General features: G+C 48.3%; 1 protein-coding gene across 3 annotated transcripts; it reads right to left on the bottom strand.

Annotated features, from left to right (window-relative positions):
- Positions 1 to 1117: 1117 nt before the first annotated feature.
- Positions 1118 to 22619, bottom strand: LOC122366453 (popeye domain-containing protein 3-like). Of its 3 annotated transcripts, none has more exons than XM_043338731.1 (9): positions 22583 to 22619; positions 14364 to 14500; positions 9758 to 9904; positions 9335 to 9516; positions 8801 to 9040; positions 8308 to 8460; positions 5280 to 5472; positions 4864 to 4967; positions 1118 to 2350 (listed from the first exon to the last, which is right to left on the bottom strand). In XM_043338731.1, the coding sequence occupies exons 2-9, from the start codon at positions 14437 to 14439 to the stop codon at positions 2237 to 2239; spliced, it is 1209 nt and encodes a 402-aa protein (XP_043194666.1). In that variant the 5' UTR covers positions 14440 to 14500; positions 22583 to 22619; the 3' UTR covers positions 1118 to 2236. The 3 variants fall into 3 exon arrangements, with proteins under 3 accessions (XP_043194666.1, XP_043194667.1, XP_043194665.1); XM_043338732.1 differs by lacking the exon at positions 22583 to 22619 and adding an exon at positions 19258 to 19310; XM_043338730.1 differs by lacking the exon at positions 22583 to 22619 and adding an exon at positions 16734 to 16842.
- Between the last annotated feature and the right edge of the window lie 859 nt (positions 22620 to 23478).

The raw sequence follows: 23478 nt of genomic DNA, 5'->3' as shown, positions 1-23478 counted from the left end.
AGTCTCACACCCCGCGTCTATCCGCCGTCAGCTCACATGGCCCCGGCGCCGGCCGCCGCGCCGGTGCGGAGCGTCCCACAGTCTGTCGCTGACGGCTCGACGGTCGCACACTGACCCGGCGCCGTCACCGACACCGACCGACGGGCGGCGACACCGACAGCGGCACCGGCCGCCGGTCGACGGGCTGGGTCGACCGGTCAGCCTGCTCTTACCGGGGCCTCCAGTGGTAAGCCCTTGGAACGTTGGATGCTTTTTTGGCGTGTATTGAATGGCGTTCAGTTTGTTCACTTATTCACCAGAAAAATGACCTATGCGCTCACTATTCCTTGTTCTGGGAAAAATCACCAACATGGTGGCAGCATACCGACTCCCTGATCACAATGGCTAGCTTGTGGGAGAAAAACGAGACCCAGAGTTTGGTTCCGCCTGTTTTGGGGACTGAGGGCGCATCATCTGCTCACTGCTGAATGCGTTCTGTGCCCAGAGAACGAAGAGCACCTGATGTGAGGTCAAAGACTCGTTAAAACAACGTGGCTGCACCCGTGTCGAGTACCGTGTTTGTGCTAGTTGGATCGGTAACCAATTTTATACAAAAAGTTTACCGGAGACGTAGAGACGGAATTGGTGTTGTAGTTAGAGACGGACCAACAAAAAAAAAAAACATTTAAAACGTCTAGATTACTGCCTAAAAGTATGTGAGAACAGCGACAATGTCGACATATCCAAGTAAAGTATATATCATGATAACTACGAGTAGCTCTATGTCATTGTATATGCTATCGTTAGCCCTTCTTTTCACAGCGTCTTCGTGCATCCTTGTGATAATACACCAATCTAAAATGCACCCACGATAGCTGCCGTCAGCGCCGGTATTTCCCCCGCCGTCCCTGACGTCAACGTCAGCTCTGCGGAGGCTGTGACGTATCCATTCGCCATGAATACTGGACGGCGCCGCGGCGCCCGCCGGCGACGGATGGTGGTTTTTGGAGCGGGCCGCGCAGCGCGGCCGCGGGTGCCATTGGTGCAGCGGAATAGGACGACACTGAGAAGATGGACTAGACTGGACTATTTCCAGGCCGCGGATAGTGTGAAGATGCATCGTATTCCAAAAACGAGCCACACTTTCGGGTGTATTTTTAGTTCTTCCGTTGCCGCGCCAGAAGGCATACAAGCACCATCCGCTGTATGCAATGCCAGGGGACACACATATAAAAGCCTTTAAATCAGCACCAGCAGAAATGAACATTCCCAACGTCTACAATACATCGCTTAAAGCTGTGCGCTCTGCATGCCAGACAGCAGCATGCAATACAAATCCCATTATCCATGCATGGCTGCTGCTCAAAAAGCCGCCCTTACGTGTCGAGATATTAATCGCGACATTAGGCGCAACAATATACAATACTTCAACTGCACTATGATATGTTCAAAAAGCTGTCGAGCCGTCCGTAACCCGCCGCGGCTGCCTATACAGATATCTGCGCCTGCACCCTTCCCTTCCCTAGCTACAGCGACCTGCCAAAGCGGTCCCGCCCAGCGAACGACACATTAGCGCCGGGAACGATTTAACACGGTCAGAAAGGAGCGGCGGCTGGCTCACAAAGGACGTCGGACGGGCGGTGTCATCACAGCGAGCCGACTAGATGTGACGACAAACGGCGGCGCAGCGCGGCGAAAACGGCACAGACCCGCCAGCTGACTAGAGGTGATGGTTCACCCACGGGCCAGTCGACCGCAGCGTGACCAGTGACTAGATACCAAGACCAGAAGTGCTGCAGTCGCCTATCACATACACATTACACAGCGCGATTTGTGCCATTGGCAAGAGACAAACGCGGAAAGACAGCCGTCCGGTGCGAGGGGAGATGGCCGACTAGCTGCTTACATAGATTCCAACGAACAAGCGCCCATCTATGCACCGTTGGACATCGTGACGAATAAAATACAGCCTACACGGCGAAGCAGCACATAAAGCACATACGTGACGATTTGATATCAGCCGGGGACAATCGCTGGTCACTGACTAGAGTCTCAGTTACTGAACGGTAAAGGCCGGGGCGAGGGACCGTATCCAGCACTGCAGTGCTGCGTAGCTGATCTGCTCAGCTTTATCTTCTACTCGGCTCGTTTGCTCTCAGCATAGCTCAGGTCGCCTTAATTTCCGTCCAGCTCAGTTCTTTCTCCATCTCCTCCTCAGCTCCTAGCTTCCACTCAGCTCAGCTCCAGCCGGCTCAGCTCAGGTGCTGGCCGAGTGCAGGCGGGGCCGCGGCTCGCCCACCCTCCTGGCCACCGAGCCGCTCAGCTCCGGGGTCTCCCTCAGTCTGACGTTCTGCTCCAGCCAGTTGGCCACCTGCGGACGGCGGCAGCGGGCGCACAGCGCCGTCAGGGAGGATAGGACAGTGCGAGAACGGAAAGGTAGAGTAGCCAGAGACGGCAACGGGAGGCAGGTATCTAGGAGGGATTACTATATCAAGCACAGGAAATGAAACGGTCGAACAGCTAATCATCCCATATCCCCACTGACACTGTTCCAGGCATTACGTTAATTGATGCTAACCAACTGTACTTACTTACATTCACGCACACAGTATAATTTTATTTACTGTGATGCACACAATAGACACAAAGTCAGTCGGGGGAGGTTTGGTCAATCGTTGTCATTTTTAGCACGTGCTATTTTTGTCACACGTGCTAAAAATGACAACGATTCTGCTATTTTTGACAACGATGAGGCCGATTTCACTCCTCAGCGAGGAAATGAAGATTTTGGAAAGATAAACACTGATTTGGAAAAGAAGTGCTGCCACCTGGTGCAAGACGAAGAATCCAGCTTTAATATGCCTGTTATTTGTATGGTAGTTTGTTTTGTGGCCTGAAGTTGGAACTTAAAATTGAAGCATCCGAAAATGATCGATATTGATCGAAAACATGATGTTGATGAAAAAAATAATATTTTAAGTTGAGAGAGGAGGCCATTTTATCCAGATGCAGTAGTTTACTTCTTGAAATTATTTTTGCTAATGACGGCTGCTAATTATCCCTCATTACATGGCAGTCGTCGTAAGCAAAAATAATTTCAAGAAGTAAACCACCGCATCTGGATAAAATGGCCTCCTCTCTCAACTTAACATATTATTTTTTTCATCAACATCATGATTTCGATCAATATCGATCATTTTCGGATGCTTCAATTTAAAGTTCCAACTTCGGGCCACAAAAAAGGGTATACTTCAACGTTGGACTACCATACAAACAACGGCCATATTAAAGCTGGTTTCTTCTTCTTGCACCAGGTGGCAGCACTTCTTTTCCAAAATCAGTGCTTGTATTTCCAAAATCGTGATTTCCTCGCTGAGGAGTGAAATCGGCTTCATCGTTGCTAAAAATAGCTGATAGCGTTGTCATTTTTAGCACATGGTTGCCAAAAATGGCATGTGCTAAAAATGACAACCATTGACCAAACCTCCCCCAACTGAAGTACAGACACCTACTCGGTTAACAACGTAACAGCTGAGTCCCCTCCGTTCAATACTTAAGTGGCGTAAGTGGTGTTGCAGCGCCTATCGATTGTACATCAATGGTCCATGTGACGTATAAAGAATGCAGCCTAGCGGTATGACGCCCAGTGATAAGGCAATAAGAATCCAAGCAAACGTAAATCATACAGTAAAGGCCCGCACGCTTAAGCTATTATTAAAACTATCATATTAGTAAAAGCTGGAGTTTATGAAAGCAGCTATTATTAAAGCATTGAAACTAGCCGGACATAGATGCTGAAGAAAACAAGCTGAACTCTAAATCATCCCGCTTGTAGCTTGGAAGCTTGCTGTCATCGGTCAATATAAAGCCGTCCACAATAAAAGCGGCGTACCACAGCCGACCCCAGCGGTTTTAGGGGGGGGGGGGCGAACGCTACACACCCGAGGGGACGCTGGCTGAGACCTGTAAACGTAAAGCGCGACGCTGGTCAGAGCAACACCCCAATAGACAAGAAATGGGCTTGCTGTTTGTTGGGGTTCAACGGCGCGTCGACTGCCGCGAGGTCATTATGTTATTAGGCATTATTGTGGCATGCTTGAAACAGAGACAAATGGTCGTTTGATTTCGTCTTATCATAAATGTCATGATAGTTTGATAGCTTATAATAAATAGATAACCGGCTGCACCAGAAACTTCAAATGTTTTCCTATTATCTAAAGGAACTACCTTTTATCTTTTTTGGATCTGAAAACAGCAAAAGCATAAAGGTAGGCTTGAGTCAATATCAGAATAGTTTTGTAGTAGCCAGAAATCGAGGAAAAACGGGGTCCTGGAACAGCAATATCTCACCGAAAATTTCCCTGTTCACACCACAAATACAATTCACCTGAAAATGAAATGAAAATGAAATCCATGCCTAAATAAAGCCCAAAACTCAATACACCCGTCAAAGTGCCGCCAGGACAGCCGGGAATGTGTGCGTCCAGTGGTGTTCGTTCAATATTCTCGACCGCACTCATTACGATGTGACAGCAAACGTTGTCGGTGTCTGATAGCACTGATAGGACGTAGTCCGGTGGCTCATTTACCCACGGTCGCAGCGGTACGAGCGCCAATTAGTGGTCGTGTGCCTTTTTTGCCACCTGGGCGCGCACACAGCTGTCTCCAAAACAAGCGAGGCTTTGCGAAAAAAAAACAGTGATCTGTAGTGATCCATGTCTTATTTAAATCAACATACACCACAGCATATCCTCCAACAGACTATGATGTCTCGCAATCATCAATTTGATTTATAAGGTATCCCTGCTGAGCACAGTTCAAGTTCAGCTAGGAAGATAACACACGACTCCACATGCCCAACACCACCCCTCCTCTCTGTCTCACCTCTCGCGTGCTCTGGACCAGGTCGTCGACGGAGGGCAGCTCCGGCAGCGGCTCCATGCGCGTGTTGGGCAGTGATCCGTTCCGGCGGCCCGGCTCGTACGCACCTGGCGGGGAATATGAGCGTCATATCTCACACCGGGTCGAGGATAGATAATGTAGCTAAAGTCCAATACACAGCGTCATTGTACAGCGTAAAAACAGAATTATCGCTGTACATTTGTATAGGCATCACTCGCGACAACATTTGATCAGGAAATCGACATCAGTTGGCTCTAATCGATCACTTGGAGCCATTGCAAGCTCCCCAACAACGCCATGGCGTCCTTGTGACCACAGCATTGTCCAAGCACACAACCCTAAGTCGAGCACACGCCTAATGAACACAGCAGACGGCGGGTATATGTACCACTACTCACGCAGTCTGTCAGGCTCCGGTGATGCCAGTCCCAGTCCGGAGGGGCGCACTAGCTCCCCGTTCCCGGCCGGCGAGGACTCGCTCCTCAGCTCGCGGCGCGGCACGGCGCGTGGAGAGCGGACCTCACACGAACTCAGTGATGATGTGATGCTGGGCAGGCGGATATCCACCGCTGAGCCGCGCCCAGTCATCACCTGGGAGAGATTACCAAACTCAGTCACAATCACCGCCGCGGAGGAGCTCAGTCATCACCTGGGAGAGATTACCAAACTCAGTCACAATCACCACCGCGGAGGAACTCAGTCGTCACCTGGCAGTCCTAGCTGACATAAACATATACATCATCTCAGTCAGTCACTGCTGGGAAGTTCTACGTAATCGTCTGTCAGTCCTATAGACAGGCATGGGTAGACAGTGACCGCTAGGCGGTACTTAAAGGTAGTGTGCCACCTTTGAAAGATTTCCCATTTTATTTTTCCTAGGATAAGAAGCTTCTGTTTTTACCTAATATCGCAAAAAAAAATCAAAAATGGGCCTGGAATAGTGCCTTTTTCGCCTAAAAGTTTATCGGTTTTTAGATATGTATAACAACTGTAGTGGGCTCACCTGCAAACAGGCGTCGGGCAACAATCGCGAATGCGGCGCACTTGTGACAATAAGCAAAGGTCATTATAGTGTTACGACCATACGACGTACGGGAATGAGTTATCAGCTGTCTAATCGTAGACAACACAATGTCGAGCCTTAAACTGTAAGCCCGTATTGGTATTGTTTCTTTTATTTGGCTGTCGAACATTATTTATGGTTTGAAATATGATTTTATGTAAAATAATGGATATGAAAAAGCCGTCTTATAAGTTATGACCCCATTTCACCACACGTAAGTGGCAGAAATGACAATGATCAGCTGACGCATTTTTCTTGGCCGAAGTCAGAGCGCGCGGCCCGACGCACCACGCGTATTTGGAAATTCCGACCTCGACGAGCATCAGAAGCCAACTAACAGGCGTGTTCGAAACCGCAGGAGCTGATGATGAACGGGTTTATCGAAACTTGATTGGATGAGCATATCGGTAATAGCGATTTCAGTGTGTGCATTTATTGTTCATAGTGGTGTGAAATGTGGTTGGGGTACGACCGACAACCCGTCGGGGCGAATTTCGCACTGGGGTACTCAAAATTTGAAGAATTTAAGACGTTTCCATGAGTTTTGAAGGTATGGATAAGTTCTAAAAATCCGGTTCTCCTTATCTGGGCCATTAACTCCATACGGTCCAAGAAAGCTGGCACACTACCTTTAAAGCCATTTCTCCGTTCACGGGGACAAACTCTGTCACGGTCACCCGGTCATCAGCAACGAACAATCGCCATGGTGACATCCATAGTCCAGCCTTGCCCTGATATAGTTTATTGCGACTAAGATCGCAGTCACAAAGCCCACTGACGATCGCCGTCAAAATCAGCAGCAGCCAGGTGACAGCTGACAAGAGTTATGCCCCAACTCCTCGGCTATTATATCCAATTATCTGACTTACGCAGTACGCCAGTTACGAGAAATACGATCACCCATTGGGTACACTTGGTAGCGACCGTTTATATTCAATTATTTGATCAATACCATGCATTGATTTCCCGTTTGGTTGCAGCCACTTTGTGAGTTGTTGACAAGCTAAACGTCTGCGTCCAATTACACCTCCAATGGTCGGGCCGAGGTCAGCTCTAGCACAGCCCCCTCGGGAAGGGGCGGACCGTCCACTGTGTGTATATTTACTGGTGGACGGACGCAGCTACCCCGGGTGCACCAGCCGCCAGTGCACACAGTCTGAACGGGGCGGGCCGCTGTACATAAACCATTAACATGGCATCGGGTTCGTAGGACGCCGATGAGGTCCCACGGTGGTCATGATCGCTGTGTAGTCTGACCGGCGGGGCTAGACTGATCATTAGCCGATCACTAGCCGGGCACTGCGGCCCATGTCTACAGGACGCGGTCGTCAGCCACCACGCCAGTCCGTACGGGGGGGGGGGGGCACCTAGCACACACCGCGCCAGCCGTCACGTGTGCCGTGTCACTCCCGTATTTTTGGCACCGCTGTGCTGTACCGGCTTCAAGTTTAACTCCGCGAAGCACGCACGACCACGTCGGTCACCGCCAGCACAAAGAACGGTCGTATCGCACTTCACACCAAGGTGAACCCCCAACCGCGGCAATACCACTGCTCGGTGGCAGCGGCCGCTGTAAAAATAACGCGGAGCACGCAGCGGGGTGTGAACTACGCCCACACCCTCTCACCGCACCCTTATGTCTGTGTGTCTAAAACAAACTCAGGTAGGCCGAAGAGCAACGATAATCGCTATAAATAACCCACCTCGTATTTGTTTTGAAACGAAATTAAGCCGATCGGGATCGGAATGTCAGTCTGATAAACCATTACATATCTGACAAAATTTCCTTAATTTTTCCTGTTTCAAGATTTACCAAAAAGCAACTGAAGTGTCCTCCTGGGAGCGTGGATAATATAGACTATGGTACGACCACATACACGCATTACAAGAGTTAGGTAGTCGGTGGTTTTGGTCAGCCCCCGCACCACGGCCGGGTCGGCGGACCGGACTATGTCGCAGTGGCTACATGCCACTGTCTGTCATCGATCCGGTCACGGGTAAGGTTGGGCGATGGCACAGAGGTATGCCAGTCACGTGCAAAACATGTGTTACCCACAAAGCAAGACAGAATGAATAAATAATAAATAATAATAAATAATATAATAATAAATAATAAATAAATACATATTAAATTATAATAAAATGTACTTCGTACTGACTAGCTTTACGGCTATACACCAACCACGTTGTGACGCTCTTTCATCTGCATGACCTAAGGCATTGGCTGGTCTGTTACCGATAGATACAGCAAGCGCCACAGGTTCTTCGTCCTTTGGTCTCTGAGATTAGTTTCATTCGCCCAATGGCTCATGCCGCAAAAGTTCATACACACTGGGAATCGTATACAGTATCGTTTCACGCACCTTGTGGTTCATGCAGTAGAGCTTGTTGGTGATGTCGCGGGCGATCATGGTGGACATGACGGTGGCCAGGTAGGGCTCCTTTACGAACAGGTACTCGATGGCGGACCGGTGCCAGAAGATGTATCGACACTGGTTGGCCGCGATGATGCCCACCTACCGACGCAGGCGGGGACGGGGCGGGTTAGATGTGGAAACAGGGCACTGTATGAAAATCAAGCAGGAGCATGTGTCAGATGAAAAGATAAATCGGCTGACCATTAAGAGTGGATATTGATCACACTGCAAAACTGGCCAGACAAGGCATGAGCACGCGATAGAGCAAAGCTGAGCAAACGGTGCACGAGGCATTTCAAAATACATCACTGAATCACACAAACCACCATCAGGACCGAACAAAGTACGAACTCTCGATCAAAATAAACATGCATCCCACCCTCGCACGCACTCAGCCTCCCTCCCACATGCCTCATCCCTCTTTCCTTTCTCCGCGCACCTTGAACTTCTCCTCGGCGGTGGCCTTGGTGGACTCAAACTCTGGGCTGTCCAGGAACTGATTCGGCCCGATACTGTGCAGGAAGTTGTTGTCGGAGAGCACGTTACACCGTCCGGCCAGCAGGATGCCCAGTCGGTCGGTGCGCGTTAGGTTCTGCAGGGCGTACGCCTCGCCGGCGTGCAGTGTCACCAGCTGGGCATACTCGGAGCTGACCAGCTTCCGGAACAGCATCCGCGGCACCTGCGGGGGGGGGGGGCGCACGGAACGGAGGTCACGTGAAGAGCGCGCCGACAATGACACACATGGGAAAACAGTGGCTGACACTCCAGGCCAAAGTCCACTACAATCAATAATTTGCTTCAAATTCGCCATAATAAAATGGCATGCGACTTGACAAACTAAAAAAAAATCACGCATAAAACATTAACTTCCTTATCTTTCTAGATTTTAGTATCCTTACTGCATCCCGTTGTTGTTTGTCCGTATATCGCAATATCTGTCCCATTCGCCCGATTCCTCCCGCACAGCCCTTACCCTGAGCGGCTCGAAAAGCGTGCTGTAGAGCTCCTCCAGCTCGTGGTTGAACTTGACCGGCCGCATCTGGTAGATGATGTGCAGCACTTGGCCCATGTTCAGCAGCACGAACAGGAAGTTCCAGGTGAAGATGCCCGGCGCGCAGATCACGTTCCAGCCCCACATCGAGTACAGGAAAAATCCTGCCGCCGGCGGAGCAGAGGGTGACAATCCGGTATCAGTTACAGTCGAAGTCATTTATAAGCTGTTGATGATCAATAAGCACTAACAAAAAACACTGAGACAAGATTTTTAGAACGATATCTATGTCGCTAGAGTACCGATCCCCTATTTGGGTCGCGTCATCAGCGAGGTCATACCATCCTCACTTCACCAACACAGATCCTTCCATTGCCATTAGCTCGCTCTCCACCAGTCACGTACCCAGTATGAGCACGGCGTGCAGTGCCAGCAGTCCCCGCTGTGAGTTGGGCGCCAGGTACGATACCAGGAAACAGCCGTTGGCCAGCTGGAATAGCAGGTGCTGCGGCTCGGCCCAGGCCATCCCGCAGCCGCCGGCGTCGTCACCGTCTTCCGGAGCGGGTAAACACACAGAGGTCGGAACAGGTACACAAAGCTTGGACCAGGTACATACAGTGACTGGACCGGGTACAAGACGTGATGACTTCAACAGAATTACAGTTTGAGAGAGGAATAACAGCCTGGCGAGCTCCACACCAACCGTTTCAAATCGAAAGTCGGAATAGCCCGGTGGCACGTCAAAAACACAGCTATTGGAAGAAAGTCTACTGGAAACCAGCATACAATCAAACATGGAGAAATCGTCAATCATGACAGCATATTAAATTTTGAGGTTCTTCTTCTTCATAACATCCGTAAGGTGTATCTCACGCCTGTATATCGTGCTTTCAGTTAGTTTTACAAAAAGCAAAATCACCGAATGGCGGTATTTTATTCTTTCAGGTCCCCAACAACTTATACCAACCAGACGATAACAATGACCGATAATATGAGAACATAGCAATTGGGCTCGCTGATTTCACATCATAACTTAATTTGATTTGACATTTCACATCAGCGATTATTTTTAGCGTGGCTGGCGATATTCGACGATATCTTTAGGTAGGCAAAACAGGACTTTTCTTTTCGTACAACTGGCCTCTGAGCTAGCACCTGCCCCCCGGGCCGCCGGAGACCCCGGGGTCCGCGGACGCACCGGCGAGCGGAGCGTCGTGTCGTGTCGGGTCGCCGGTGCACGCACCCCAGCCAATAATGAGACACGCAGCAGTGATAGTGACCAGTCCCGGACGCTAATGAATCACCGGCGCGAGTGACATGACGACAATATGAGGGTCAGGGGCCGCGGACCTTGGTTCACGGGTTGTAGCATAGTGACCGTATCAATTACCCGCAGTGGATGGCAGAATTCGAAGTCAAGATCAAGGGCATTATCAGTCGCCTTAAAGGCAAAAACATTTACCGTCTATTTCTTATTTTTGTGATTATGTTGTTACTGGTACCTATATCTGACGACATTCCTTCAAAGGTCGAACCAAATGAAATTATGAGTAGACATTACAGCGACTAATTACGATGGAAATTTATACTTGCTACTTGCTAGCTAAAATGTAAAAAAATGAGTGTTAGGTAAGTAGGTACTTCAGAAAATCTACTGGGAAGCTTAGAATGTGAAATAAAAGTCATCGGTAAAGGTCCTTAAAAATATAATAGTAGAAGGTAAAGCTATGTAAATCATATGTAAATGAATAAAACCAGTAAAACGCCTTTTGGGGGCGACAGACGAGAGAGCGAGAGGGTGACCCTTGCACGTGCGGAATTGCGAAGGGGTACTTCCAATTGACTCGTGCACGGTACCCTACTAACCGGTCTCAAGCGATGTGCCAAATTTGAGCACAATCGGCCCAGCCATTCTCGATATCTGGAAGCGGCAGCCTGCACGTGCACACGTACAAACTGGCAAACTGGGTCCAAACTGACTTTTGCACGGCACCTTACTAACCGGTCCCTACCCGTGCACCAAATTTGAGCGCAATCGGTCCAGTCGTTCTCGAGATCTGTATCGACCAAGGCCGTATGTATCGACCTCTGCACGTGCGCACGTGCAGCTGCACCCCAACTGTGGCACATGGAAATGCATTGCCTAGTGAGTGCCTACCTATACATGCCAATTGTCAACTTTCAGCGCAATCGGTCCCGGGTCCAGTAGTTACCGAGATATTGAAATTGTTACAAAACTGACACCTCTTCGTTTTGCACGTGGCACGTGCATAAGGGGTCATCGACATCTATCAAAAATAGTCCAATACTTGGAAGAAGGAATGAAGCTACCCTACCAAAATTAACGTACCTAAGTAAATCGGCCCAGCGGTTGCTGAGATATAAGCTTCTCAAAAGCGTTAAATAAAGGCCGGGCAGGGTCGGGCCGCCCATACTGAGATTTTTCCGTCATATTGAAAAAAAAAAAATGAAAAGACATCGCTTCGCTCGCTCGTAATGACGCTAAAATGACCTCCAACGCTAAGGCGGCCTAAGTGTGAGACACGTGCTAGAGCGATGAAAACACCTTACATGCATTCAGTTCAGCGAAACAAATAGACTGATATGCAGGACGACCTTTCCGGCCAGGTCATGACCTTGACCTACGGTTCCAATTTTCAAGTTGACTCTTTTCGGTCAAAGGTTCACTTATAGATATTTCGACGTGTTTCGACGATGGGAACACGATGCCAGTATAAGCAGTTTCGTGCAAGTTTTGAGTCAAAATTTAATGCATAAAGTGTCCACAAAAACGTAAATTTCGTCAGTTTTTGCTTTTTGCAGGCTGAACCGTTGACCTTATATCAAACACGAGTGTACTGCTCAGAAAAATTGTTAAAATGGTCATCCAATGTACTTTCCCGTGGCTCTGTAGCCTTACTTTTTCCAACTATTTTTTTTTTTCTAGCGCCGCTTTGTCGACAATTGTCGAAATGGGCGAAATCTGATCTGATGACCTCTGATGGTCCGACCCACAAATGACGTCTGACCCACAAATGACTTAATAATTTCGTTTTTACACTCTTTCGAACGTCGCCTAGCGCTTGTTGCTACGTAGCCATGGATTAGGTATTCCTGGATGGGACACTCCGCCGATTTTCCGACCACCCGGCGGCGGCGGCGGATTTCCCGACGGCGAGGGCGCTGGCGCCATTTTAGCATTACGGGCTATGGGCGGAGCGTGTCTTTTGGTATACTTTTGTCGTTTATTACTTACCTATAACCGATTTTGATGAAAATTTTTGTGAACCTGGTAGAACAGGAATTGAGGAATGTCATGGAAATATTCTTTTCCCAGTTTTGATTTAAGAAGTTGCTTAAATTCTGCTGACAAGTGAGGGTTCGTGATTACAGCCGAAGAGCCAATGTTAGAATAAAGTTAAATTGTATGCGATAACATAAAAATAAGTTGATATTTGTATTAAATCATCAATAGGAACTTGTTTGACTGCCGAGGAACGATGATATTTGATGATAAATTGCATCGGCAAGTCAAGAATACCGGCTCAGTTTATGGGCATCAGGTAATGATTCCGTATGTGATAGTGACTAAATGGAGCCATAATAATTATAAGAAAGGACTAAAAGTTATGTTTAAAGTGTCTGAAATTGTGTCTTATGAGCTTAAGTTCGCTAATTTCGCCCTCCATTACCGCGTTTTTAGCACGCAAGCCGGTGCGGCGGCCGCCGGCGCACTCGCCGCCGATGTTTCGGAGCTCCGCCACCAGAGCGGCCGCTTGGTCGCCGGCGCTAGTGTTGGGGAATAGGGAGTGTCCTATCCAGGAATACTTCATCCATGACGTAGCCAAGGAGCCGAGTTAGGAAGCAGTGTTCAAACATCCCGCCCCAAGGCATGGAAAGCCAGGTGCGCCAGTAGGGGGTGCATGAGACAAATGCATTTTGAAGCCTGAGCCTGAGCCTGAGCCTTAAAAAAAAATGGTAAGTTAGAAAGTGCAAACTATGTGAAAGCCCCACTGAGTCCACTGAGCAAAGTGAGGCTTCAAGTAGATTATTATTTGGCTGAGAGTGAAAAGTGAAGGCATTCTAAGTTCTAACATTCACTCAAGTTATACCAAGGTGCCCACTGGGTCAGGCCATACAAACATGAGCCTTGACTTAGGCAGATCCTGCTCAAACCTACCTGCCAGGGACGGACTTGAAGAAAAAAGCATGTTTTAATTGTAATGACATACAGGGGCGGATCCAGAAAATCTCCAAGGGAGGGGCCATTAGAAACCAGGAGGCCCCCCCCCATAATCCCACCTGTTGGAGGCCCCATCTTCCCACTTGTTGGGCCCCCCCCCCAAAAAAAAACTGCGTCTATTGAGCTTATCTAGCTGTTCAGGCAACATCTCAACATCTGTGCAGGCTTGGAGGCCCTCTGTGCAGGTTAGGAGGCCCTGTAAAAGTGGTCATCTCTGTGAGTATAAGAGACCTCCAAGTTATGAAAAGCTTTACCAATCTTCTAACAAACAAGTCTTCTCAGCTAGTCTTCTAAGAAATAACTAAGTGGGTAGGTTAAAAAAAAAAACTCATCGGATTTCGGCCACTTTATTTTCAGGAGGCCCCCTTTTCAGCTTTTTAACTTTTTAACTTTTTATTTTATTTTTGAAAAAAATCGGCCAAGGGGGGGGCCATGGCCCCCATGGCCCCCCCTTGTATCCGCGCCTGATGACATATGTCATTATCGTGAGCTGACTGTCCTATTTTGCACTGACAGTTGAGACTGTGAAACTCACCAAGTTATTAATAAAGAAACCCTCAATGATTGCTGTGAATGGGAGTACACTGCACACCATTATTACCAAGCATAGTGATTAGTGCTGATGGTGCAATCATGAAAGCTTCATAACCATGGCTGAGTGAAAAACAACAGAGTGAAATTGGCATGGTGACAGATTCCTGAGTACTTAAGCCTCAGAGACCATGGGGTTGGGGCCTAGACATTACCAATGTCAGAGGTAGGCCTTACCAATGTCAGTGGCATTAGTAGGCAGCAACAAGCTAGAGTTGCCAAGCAGACTAGCTTCAGAGGACGGCAGCCCCATTGTCGGGGTCTGTCCTTAGCAAACACTTGACTGTTGTTAGCAGACAAGTTCAGGCCCTCATCTGAAAAAAAAAACAAGTGTAAAGCCTCAAAACATTACATTTCAAACCTTTATAAGTAGGCATTAGACAGTTATCTTACAGGTTAGTTATTTCAGATAGTTAATGTAACTTTCACTTTGAGCTGCAAAGTCAAAGTGGTAGGGTGATGCACATGGTACTCTGATACTGTCCTGCAATAGAGATAGCGATAGCGGTGGCCTGGGCCCTTGAGGATAGCCAGTTCTTCACCATGGGCTGCCGCTACATTGTGATCGCCACCGATCACAAACCGCTAACAAAGCTACTCGGTGATAGGGAACTTGCTGGCATACAAAATCCACGTCTGTTCTGCTTTAAACAGCGAACCCTGATGTGGCGCTACCGCATCGTCCATGTTCCCAAAGGTACCATTCCAGCAGCAGCCGCCGCATCCCGGCACCCCTCGGCTACAACATGACCAGAAACCGACCAAGACGTCCTCGCTGCCGTCCGTGTGCGTGCCGGCACTGAGGACAAGCTAAAGCCCGCTGTCATCGCCGCCGCCCAGACGTCAGCCAACGTGCTCGGCGCCACCACATGGGAGCACGTCCGAACCGAGACACGTCGTGACCATGATCTACAGGACCTAATAGCCATGATTCATTCTGGCTTTCCGGCATCACGTGACGACTTACGGGGACCCGTAGTTGCTACTGTACACGAACCCAAACTCTAGCCGTCTGTCCTGTCCAGTAACAACCGATAGCATTGATATCGACTGCCGGTCCCTGTACAAGAGCAGCTGAGGTTTTCTGTGCGTGCTCTCTGACAGCTTATCGTTGTTCCCTGTAAGGGTGCTGGGACAACTTACTCAGGGTCGCTGTACAGTAGCAACTGCGGCCTGCAGGTCCCCGTACCCGAGGCTCTAGAGTCATTCTGGCAGTTTCGCGATCGGTTGTCCACTGTCGACGACGTCGTGATGATGGACACCCGGGTGGCGGTGCCACCAACGTTGAAGCCACGCCGGAAGTATTACGCGCCCTACACGCTGCACACCAGGGTACGTCGAAGATGGTGAGCCGGGCACAAGGTGCTGTATTCTGGCCAGGTATCTCAAAAGATATCGAGGCCACCCGCACCAAATGCCTAGACTGTTATCGCATGACGCCGTCCCAGCTGCCCATGCCACCTGCGCCACCGTGTGTCCCATCACGCCCGTTCCAGGCCATCGCCGCTGACTACTGCGAAGCACGGGGCACGAGTTCCCTTGTGGTTGTCGACCGATTCAGCAACTGGCCACACATTGGACAACTCGATCGGGTTCCGGAGCGGCCGGCCTCGGAAGTGCACTGATCAATTACTTCGCCACATATGGCATTCCTGAGGAGTTGAGCACCGACGGTGGGCCCGAGTTTACTGCCAAGGCAACCGCAGCCCTCCTGTATCGATTGACGGTTGGGGCGTGCACCACCGTCAATCATCCGCATATCATCCGAGGTCTAACGGTGGAGCGGAGGTCGCATTTAAGACCATGAAACGCCTCTTGACTTCGCACACGACTGCCGATGGTGACCTTGACACAGAAGTTGTCACAGCAGGTCTCCTGACCTAACGCAACACACCTGACATGGAGCCTGGCCTGTCACCCGCACATATCATATTCGGCCGCAATCTCGTGACCTGCTGCCTGTTGCGCCACAGACTCAAGTTTTCACCGGCGCTTCTGTGCATCCTACATGGCGCGAGGCATGGGTGGGCACATCAGGCGGAGGTCCTACGGCTCCGGTTCGCCAAGCAAGGGGACATACTGACTCCACAGTCCACATACTCGCCAGCTGCCACCCCTGGTCTCCGGCGCCACGGTGAGTCTCCAGAACCAGTCTGGCCCACACGGCAAACGATGGGACCGCACCAGCGTGGTGGTGGAGACAATGCCGCATGACCAATATCTCGTCAAGGTGCACAGGTCCCGCTGCATCACCTTGCACAACCGGTAGTACTTGTGGCACATACAACCCCTGCATCGCCCTCCACCTGGTGCCACGCCTCTGCCTGCTTCTACGCTGAGCCCCCATCTCTGATCACCGCACCTCATAAGACACTGCCCACTGGCAACCCCTTCATGCACGCCCCAGGCACATCTCCGGAACTACCGGTCCCCTACGAGGATCAGGAGCTAGTGCGCTATGCGATGCACCGGGCCACGCCGACCGGTCCGCCAGGGCCCTCATCTCTGAGACCTATCAGTCGTCGACCTCCGCAGACGAACACTCACCATAGCATCCCAAACTTGGCTGATTTGGGTGGAAAAAGACATCCAAATGAAAATAAACCTCCACCCTCACCTCCACTTTATACGAGCATTTTTCAACCCTGACTTTACAAAGACAAAGCATTTACAAATTACAAAGATCAGTTGGGCAAACTAGACCTTTGGAATCAAAATATGGAGGCATCAAAAGATTGATTCCTTTTGGGCATAAATGTAGACCATTTCTAACTTACCAATCACATAAAAATAAGAGAGTGTTTCAAGAAGGAGCATGCCTGATCTTGAACAGAAATGCTTGAACTATCTCCTAAGCAAAATAATATTGCTCCTATCATAACAATTTGAATTATATAGGTAGTGAAAGGCAATCAAGGAATTGATTCACTTTAAACAGATAATCATAATATTGATTCCCCATCAGCTGGCTAATCATTATTTTGATTCACAGGTAATGTTAACAGATAGGCAACAATGACTTGCAAGAATACAGCATTTATCTTGCTATTATTCTCATTTAGTGGTATCCTCAGCACCACAACTGATACCTATAGCATTTTTGTACTTTACCTTCACTACATTTGATAACAATTCACAATTTATAAATGTCAAGAATACAAAAACTGAAGCAACAGGTAAAAACCATGTAAATAATATAAAAGCACTACAACAATGATAATTAGGGATTTAAAAATTTCATTTTGCCATTTTACACAAATACTGATTGGTTAGTATGTGATTCATGATACAAAAATAACATACAGTGTGATTTCCTCAAAACAGCTTTTACGTGATGGACAGTGGCTCTGTCTTTTTCCCATTCACAAGGCCAAAGGGACAATTTCTTAGCTTTGAGGTAACATTTTTTGCAAACCTACCACATTTTTCTACCTTTTAAAAGAAAAATCTCACCGTCATGGGCCTTTTTTCAACCGTAACGATTCATTTGAAGTCAAAAGCGTACCCAAATGAATCAAAAAATTGATTCCATGCCCATATTTGGTCATGGCTCCTCCCACCAGAATCAAATTATTGATGCCTCCATAATTTGATTCCAAAAGTCTAGTTTGCCCAACTGAGATGTTCTTTTTCATCCTACAATCTACCACACTTGTATATAAATTCAAGCTTTTAGACTATGATCAAATTATTGTTCATTGGACATGTTTAGACAAGAGAAATGTGATGCAGGCAAAATAAATATAATGGATTTTTGACTATTGACTTATTGAGTCAATAATTATTACCTACAGAAAAATAGGCTATCAAAAAGCTTATCTGCAGTACTGACTGCTGTTGCTCTAATGGTTAGTGGTTCCAGAGTGAAGAGTGCAAAATATATTACGAGAAACACACCAAATTATTTGAAATTATTGACATACAATACCTACACTTAAGTATATAAATTGACAAGTGTTGCTGAGCATATCAGTAGGTGGAACTATGGTCATGAGTACCCAAATATAGGAACGTTCCCATTTTTGGGAACGGAGTTCCCAAATATGGGAACGGGCGTTCCCATTTATGAGAACGGAAGGTAATTTTTCGGCCGTTCGCCCACTAAAACTCATTAGTGCATCACGTCTCAAAAAAGTGCACGCTAATTCAAGTATCTACTAAGTCTCTATAAAATTATCTTTAATCTGACCGTTGAACAAGGAAATTGACCGTCGAATGATATTTTTAATGATTTTTTGAAATGACGGAATGGTGAAAACATGGCTTATACTACATTTAACATGCAATTTTAAGGAAAATGAGGTGTTTTTTACATTTTGAGGTCAAGTATAATAATTTTCGCCTGGTTATGAAGTTTCATTCTAGCGACACCAGATGCTGACATACGCAAGCAAACACGAGGTCGGTCCCGAGGTAATATTGTTGACTTTTGGTGTCGGGGCGCACAACCGCGTGGAACGTGAGTGAATTTACCGAACTACTGTTGTAAACTCAGTTTCAGTGGTTTAAAATTATTCAGCTGCATTTTATCAGTCCGGAAAGACATATTTTATTTGGATGCTAGCTGTTTAGCGTTGTTTTATAAGGAGCGTCATGAGCGTGGTTTTGTCTTCCGTGTTTCTAAGCATGATCGTTTTTGGGGAATTTCTCTTATATAGGTCGCTCTGTGTGGCTTATTTATCATTTTTATGCTGACTTCGATCATTCCTCGTGTCCATCCTACCAGGCCTTTTGCCACTTACACTCATTAAGAAAGAAAAAAACTAGATTTTCATTGGGACTAGGTGTTTTGAGGGTGTAACATATTCAGCGTTCCCATTTTTGGATACTTCCTTGTGCTCGTCAACTATCGGTGATAAACAGACAGGAGCTTGACATGTCTCCACCCTCGGCGCGGACTGTGGATATAGGTATGGAAGACCTTGTTGAGCATCGCCGAGCGTTGTGAATTACGTAATCCTGCAGAGGGGGGCGTGCTCCCTGCGGGATCGACGGGAATACGAGCGCAGAAGACCCGGCGAAACATGCGGCGGTCTTGCCGGATAGGTCATCTGATGATTGTTGCGTTAACAATAATTTGCGGCGTTGGACGTGATATAGTTCCGCCTTGGTTCCGCCCAGGGGGGTACGCTCCGGCTGTTAAGCATTATGAAAAATGGTGACAGACGTTTGTGGAGGATTGTCGACGAACTCTTGTTCCGTGAGCAGTACTTACACGCTAGCGGAAAATTCACCAATCAGCGCTCGGCGGTACTCGACGCTGATTGGTCCGACGCTCGTGACGAAATTGCGGGGGACCGCAGTTATTCTCTATGGACCCGAATAGGCTTTTGGATTTCGGAGGGGTTTCTTTAAAATCATATGCTGTTTCGAGCTGTTTTCGAGTTGAAATATATTTCTTATGACTGTTACCTATATAATGGCACCATAATATCATGATTTTGATAAATATTACCGATGAAATATCGGCCGAAAAGACATGCTGTCATGGTACGGACTGCCCTGCGGCTGATGTGGGGTCCCTAATGCCAGCGTATGGTAATAATGGGGTGACGAAGGGTTATTGGAGACTCTTAGAGCCCCATCAGCATTCAGCATAGGGTCATCAGAGGCCGGGAACGTCCATCAGGGGTCTGAGTAGGCCTGTCATAGGGGGGGCATACATGACACATCATGGCCCATGGGTCAATGTAGATCCATGGGGCCGTTGAAGGGCCAGCATTGTTCAGCGTGGGCTCGCAATTACCTCTGATGGGCATATGCCGTGCCCCGATGGACTAACGCTGGCCCCTGATGAACCATCACCAGCCCCTGATAGGTCTACAAAGCCCACTGCTGGGTCTAAATTGGTCACTGATATGCCCAAATGGGCCACTGAGAAACCCGTACAACATCCCCTGACTGCACCTGCTGGACCAGTGCCGTCCTCTCATGGGCCCACCACAGCTCTTGAATGACCTTTTCAAGTCCCTTGAAGTGCCTTTATTGGCCTAAATGGCCCCTGATTGGCTTATGTGGTCCCTATTGGTCCTATATGGCCCCCATGAGCCCTCAACGTCCCTAGACGGCCTTACATTATACGTCACTGGGCCCTGTTGGGTCAGCACCGGCCCCTGATAGGCTTGCACTGAACCCACCGGGCCTATACCGACCCATGAAGGGCCTATGTCGAGCCCTCATGGGCCTCCGATGACCACACGCCGGCATGTGTGGCCCCATCAGCAGTGGTCCGTCTATCCCATGTACTTACGGTCTTTTTGGTCGATGTGACACCGGTAGTATATAGAAATGTTATGATTAAATGTCGTTATTACACAGTCAAAAGTCACAGACAGAATATCCAAGCTCAAAAATGGCCTCAAACCCAACAAAAACTGGTACAAATCCCCTTCAAAAGCCGTAAGTCTATTAAACGCCATAGGGGAATAGCTGCAGTCCCCCGCAATTTCGTCACGAGCATCGGGCCAATCAGCGTTGAGTATTGCCGAACGCCGATTGGTCGATTTCCGCTAGCCTGTAAATGCTGCTTGCGGATATAGTTTTGAACAAAAGAGGGTCGCGGCTACTAATTATCGCTTGTCACCACTTTTTCGTCGGGAGCGTTCTACCTGGTTTATATAGCCTTGGGCCTTCCTATATCAGTAGGCGGAACCAAGGCTATATAAACCAGGTAGAACGCTCCCGACGAAAAAGTGGTGACAAGCGATAATTAGTAGCCGCGACCCTCTTTTGTTCAAAACTATATCCGCAAGCAGCATTTACAGGCTAGCGGAAATCGACCAATCGGCGTTCGGCAATACTCAACGCTGATTGGCCCGATGCTCGTGACGAAATTGCGGGGGACTGCAGCTATTCCCCTATGGCGTTTAATAGACTTACGGCTTTTGAAGGGGATTTGTACCAGTTTTTGTTGGGTTTGAGGCCATTTTTGAGCTTGGATATTCTGTCTGTGACTTTTGACTGTGTAATAACGACATTTAATCATAACATTTCTATATACTACCGGTGTCACATCGACCAAAAAGACCGTAAGTACATGGGATAGACGGACCACTGCTGATGGGGCCACACATGCCGGCGTGTGGTCATCGGAGGCCCATGAGGGCTCGACATAGGCCCTTCATGGGTCGGTATAGGCCCGGTGGGTTCAGTGCAAGCCTATCAGGGGCCGGTGCTGACCCAACAGGGCCCAGTGACGTATAATGTAAGGCCGTCTAGGGACGTTGAGGGCTCATGGGGGCCATATAGGACCAATAGGGACCACATAAGCCAATCAGGGGCCATTTAGGCCAATAAAGGCACTTCAAGGGACTTGAAAAGGTCATTCAAGAGCTGTGGTGGGCCCATGAGAGGACGGCACTGGTCCAGCAGGTGCAGTCAGGGGATGTTGTACGGGTTTCTCAGTGGCCCATTTGGGCATATCAGTGACCAATTTAGACCCAGCAGTGGGCTTTGTAGACCTATCAGGGGCTGGTGATGGTTCATCAGGGGCCAGCGTTAGTCCATCGGGGCACGGCATATGCCCATCAGAGGTAATTGCGAGCCCACGCTGAACAATGCTGGCCCTTCAACGGCCCCATGGATCTACATTGACCCATGGGCCATGATGTGTCATGTATGCCCCTATGACAGGCCTACTCAGACCCCTGATGGACGTTCCCGGCCTCTGATGACCCTATGCTGAATGCTGATGGGGCTCTAAGAGTCTCCAATAACCCTTCGTCACCCCATTATTACCATACGCTGGCATTAGGGACCCCACATCAGCCGCAGGGCAGTCCGTACCATGACAGCATGTCTTTTCGGCCGATATTTCATCGGTAATATTTATCAAAATCATGATATTATGGTGCCATTATATAGGTAACAGTCATAAGAAATATATTTCAACTCGAAAACAGCTCGAAACAGCATATGATTTTAAAGAAACCCCTCCGAAATCCAAAAGCCTATTCGGGTCCATAGAGAATAACTCCCGCAATTTCGTCACGAGCGTCGGACCAATCAGCGTCGAGTACCGCCGAGCGCTGATTGGTGAATTTTCCGCTAGCGTGTAAGTACTGCTCACGGAACAAGAGTTCGTCGACAATCCTCCACAAACGTCTGTCACCATTTTTCATAATGCTTAACAGCCGGAGCGTACCCCCCTGGGAAGGCCTTAAATTAATCAATGCTGTCAATGATGTTATTTGAATTTTTGATATGTATGTCGACGAAATTATGTTTTAGCATTAGCCCATGAATAAGCAATAAACGCGAAACGTCGGGCAAAAAACCTCAATTTTTAAACATTAGCTTTAGTCTTAGTTTAAAACAAATGAACAATAATTAATTTAAGGCCTTCCTATACGCTCAGCAATACCATGGATGAAGAGGTAATCCATGGCAATACCTACACTTGTTAGTTGTTACAATGCAACAAATACTCGCTACAACACACACAAGAAAGTCTAGCAGAAGGGTGCAAAACGTGTTCAGTTTTTTTATTTTACGGTTACTTCGTTGAATAGCGGCTTCTCATTGGTCACCAACACAATACTTATGCTTCATTGGCGGATTTTTGCAGTTAATGAACAATTACATACATATGGTAGCCATTCACGACGAAATCGACGCAGAAAGGACAAGGGAGAAAACTTCATCTAGGTGGGGGGATAACTTTATGGCGAAAATTGTGAGTTCTCAATATCATAAGCAAGGCATAACTTCATTTGTAACTTCGACGTTCACAACATTTTTACATGAAAATACTCACCCTTCAGCTCAATGAGTAATAAATCACACTGGTACAACAAGAGGATGGAACAGGGGTCCGTGCCTCTCGATTGGATTTCGGGGCACCGAAGCGCCCTGGAGAGCACATGCATAGATCGGCGCCGAAATAGCGGAGACCAAGACGGACAAGCCGGATTTGAGGCATGGAGTCTAACACAAGCTTTTTTGGGGCCCCACACAGGAGTCCGGGGGCCCGGGGGGACTTGAACTCCTGGGGTCATATTAGGCCAAGGGTTCCATATTAGATTTCAATTCAAAGTCCAGTCCAGTCCAGGCCAGGCTCCAAGAACAATCCATGGTTGGCATCGCTCTGCTCGGGCTAGCCCGAGTACCACCCTAGTTCAGAGATATTTGCCTGCTTTGTTGGCACTTCTTGCATCACAACGGTATGCCAAATTGTTTATCACCTAACTTCACAAAATACGCCATCAAAGATGCTTACATCAGTGGCTCTTATTCCGCTCCATCACGCTCGTCGCCGTTCAGACCGGCCGACTGCCACGCTGGTGGGACAGTC

Source organism: Amphibalanus amphitrite, unplaced genomic scaffold (assembly GCF_019059575.1).
Source record: "Amphibalanus amphitrite isolate SeventyFive unplaced genomic scaffold, NRLGWU_Aamphi_draft 000807F_arrow, whole genome shotgun sequence".
Lineage (NCBI taxonomy): Eukaryota > Metazoa > Arthropoda > Thecostraca > Balanomorpha > Balanidae > Amphibalanus > Amphibalanus amphitrite.
The sequence above is the reverse complement of the archived record's forward strand: the minus strand, read 5'-3'. Positions and strand labels throughout refer to the sequence as shown.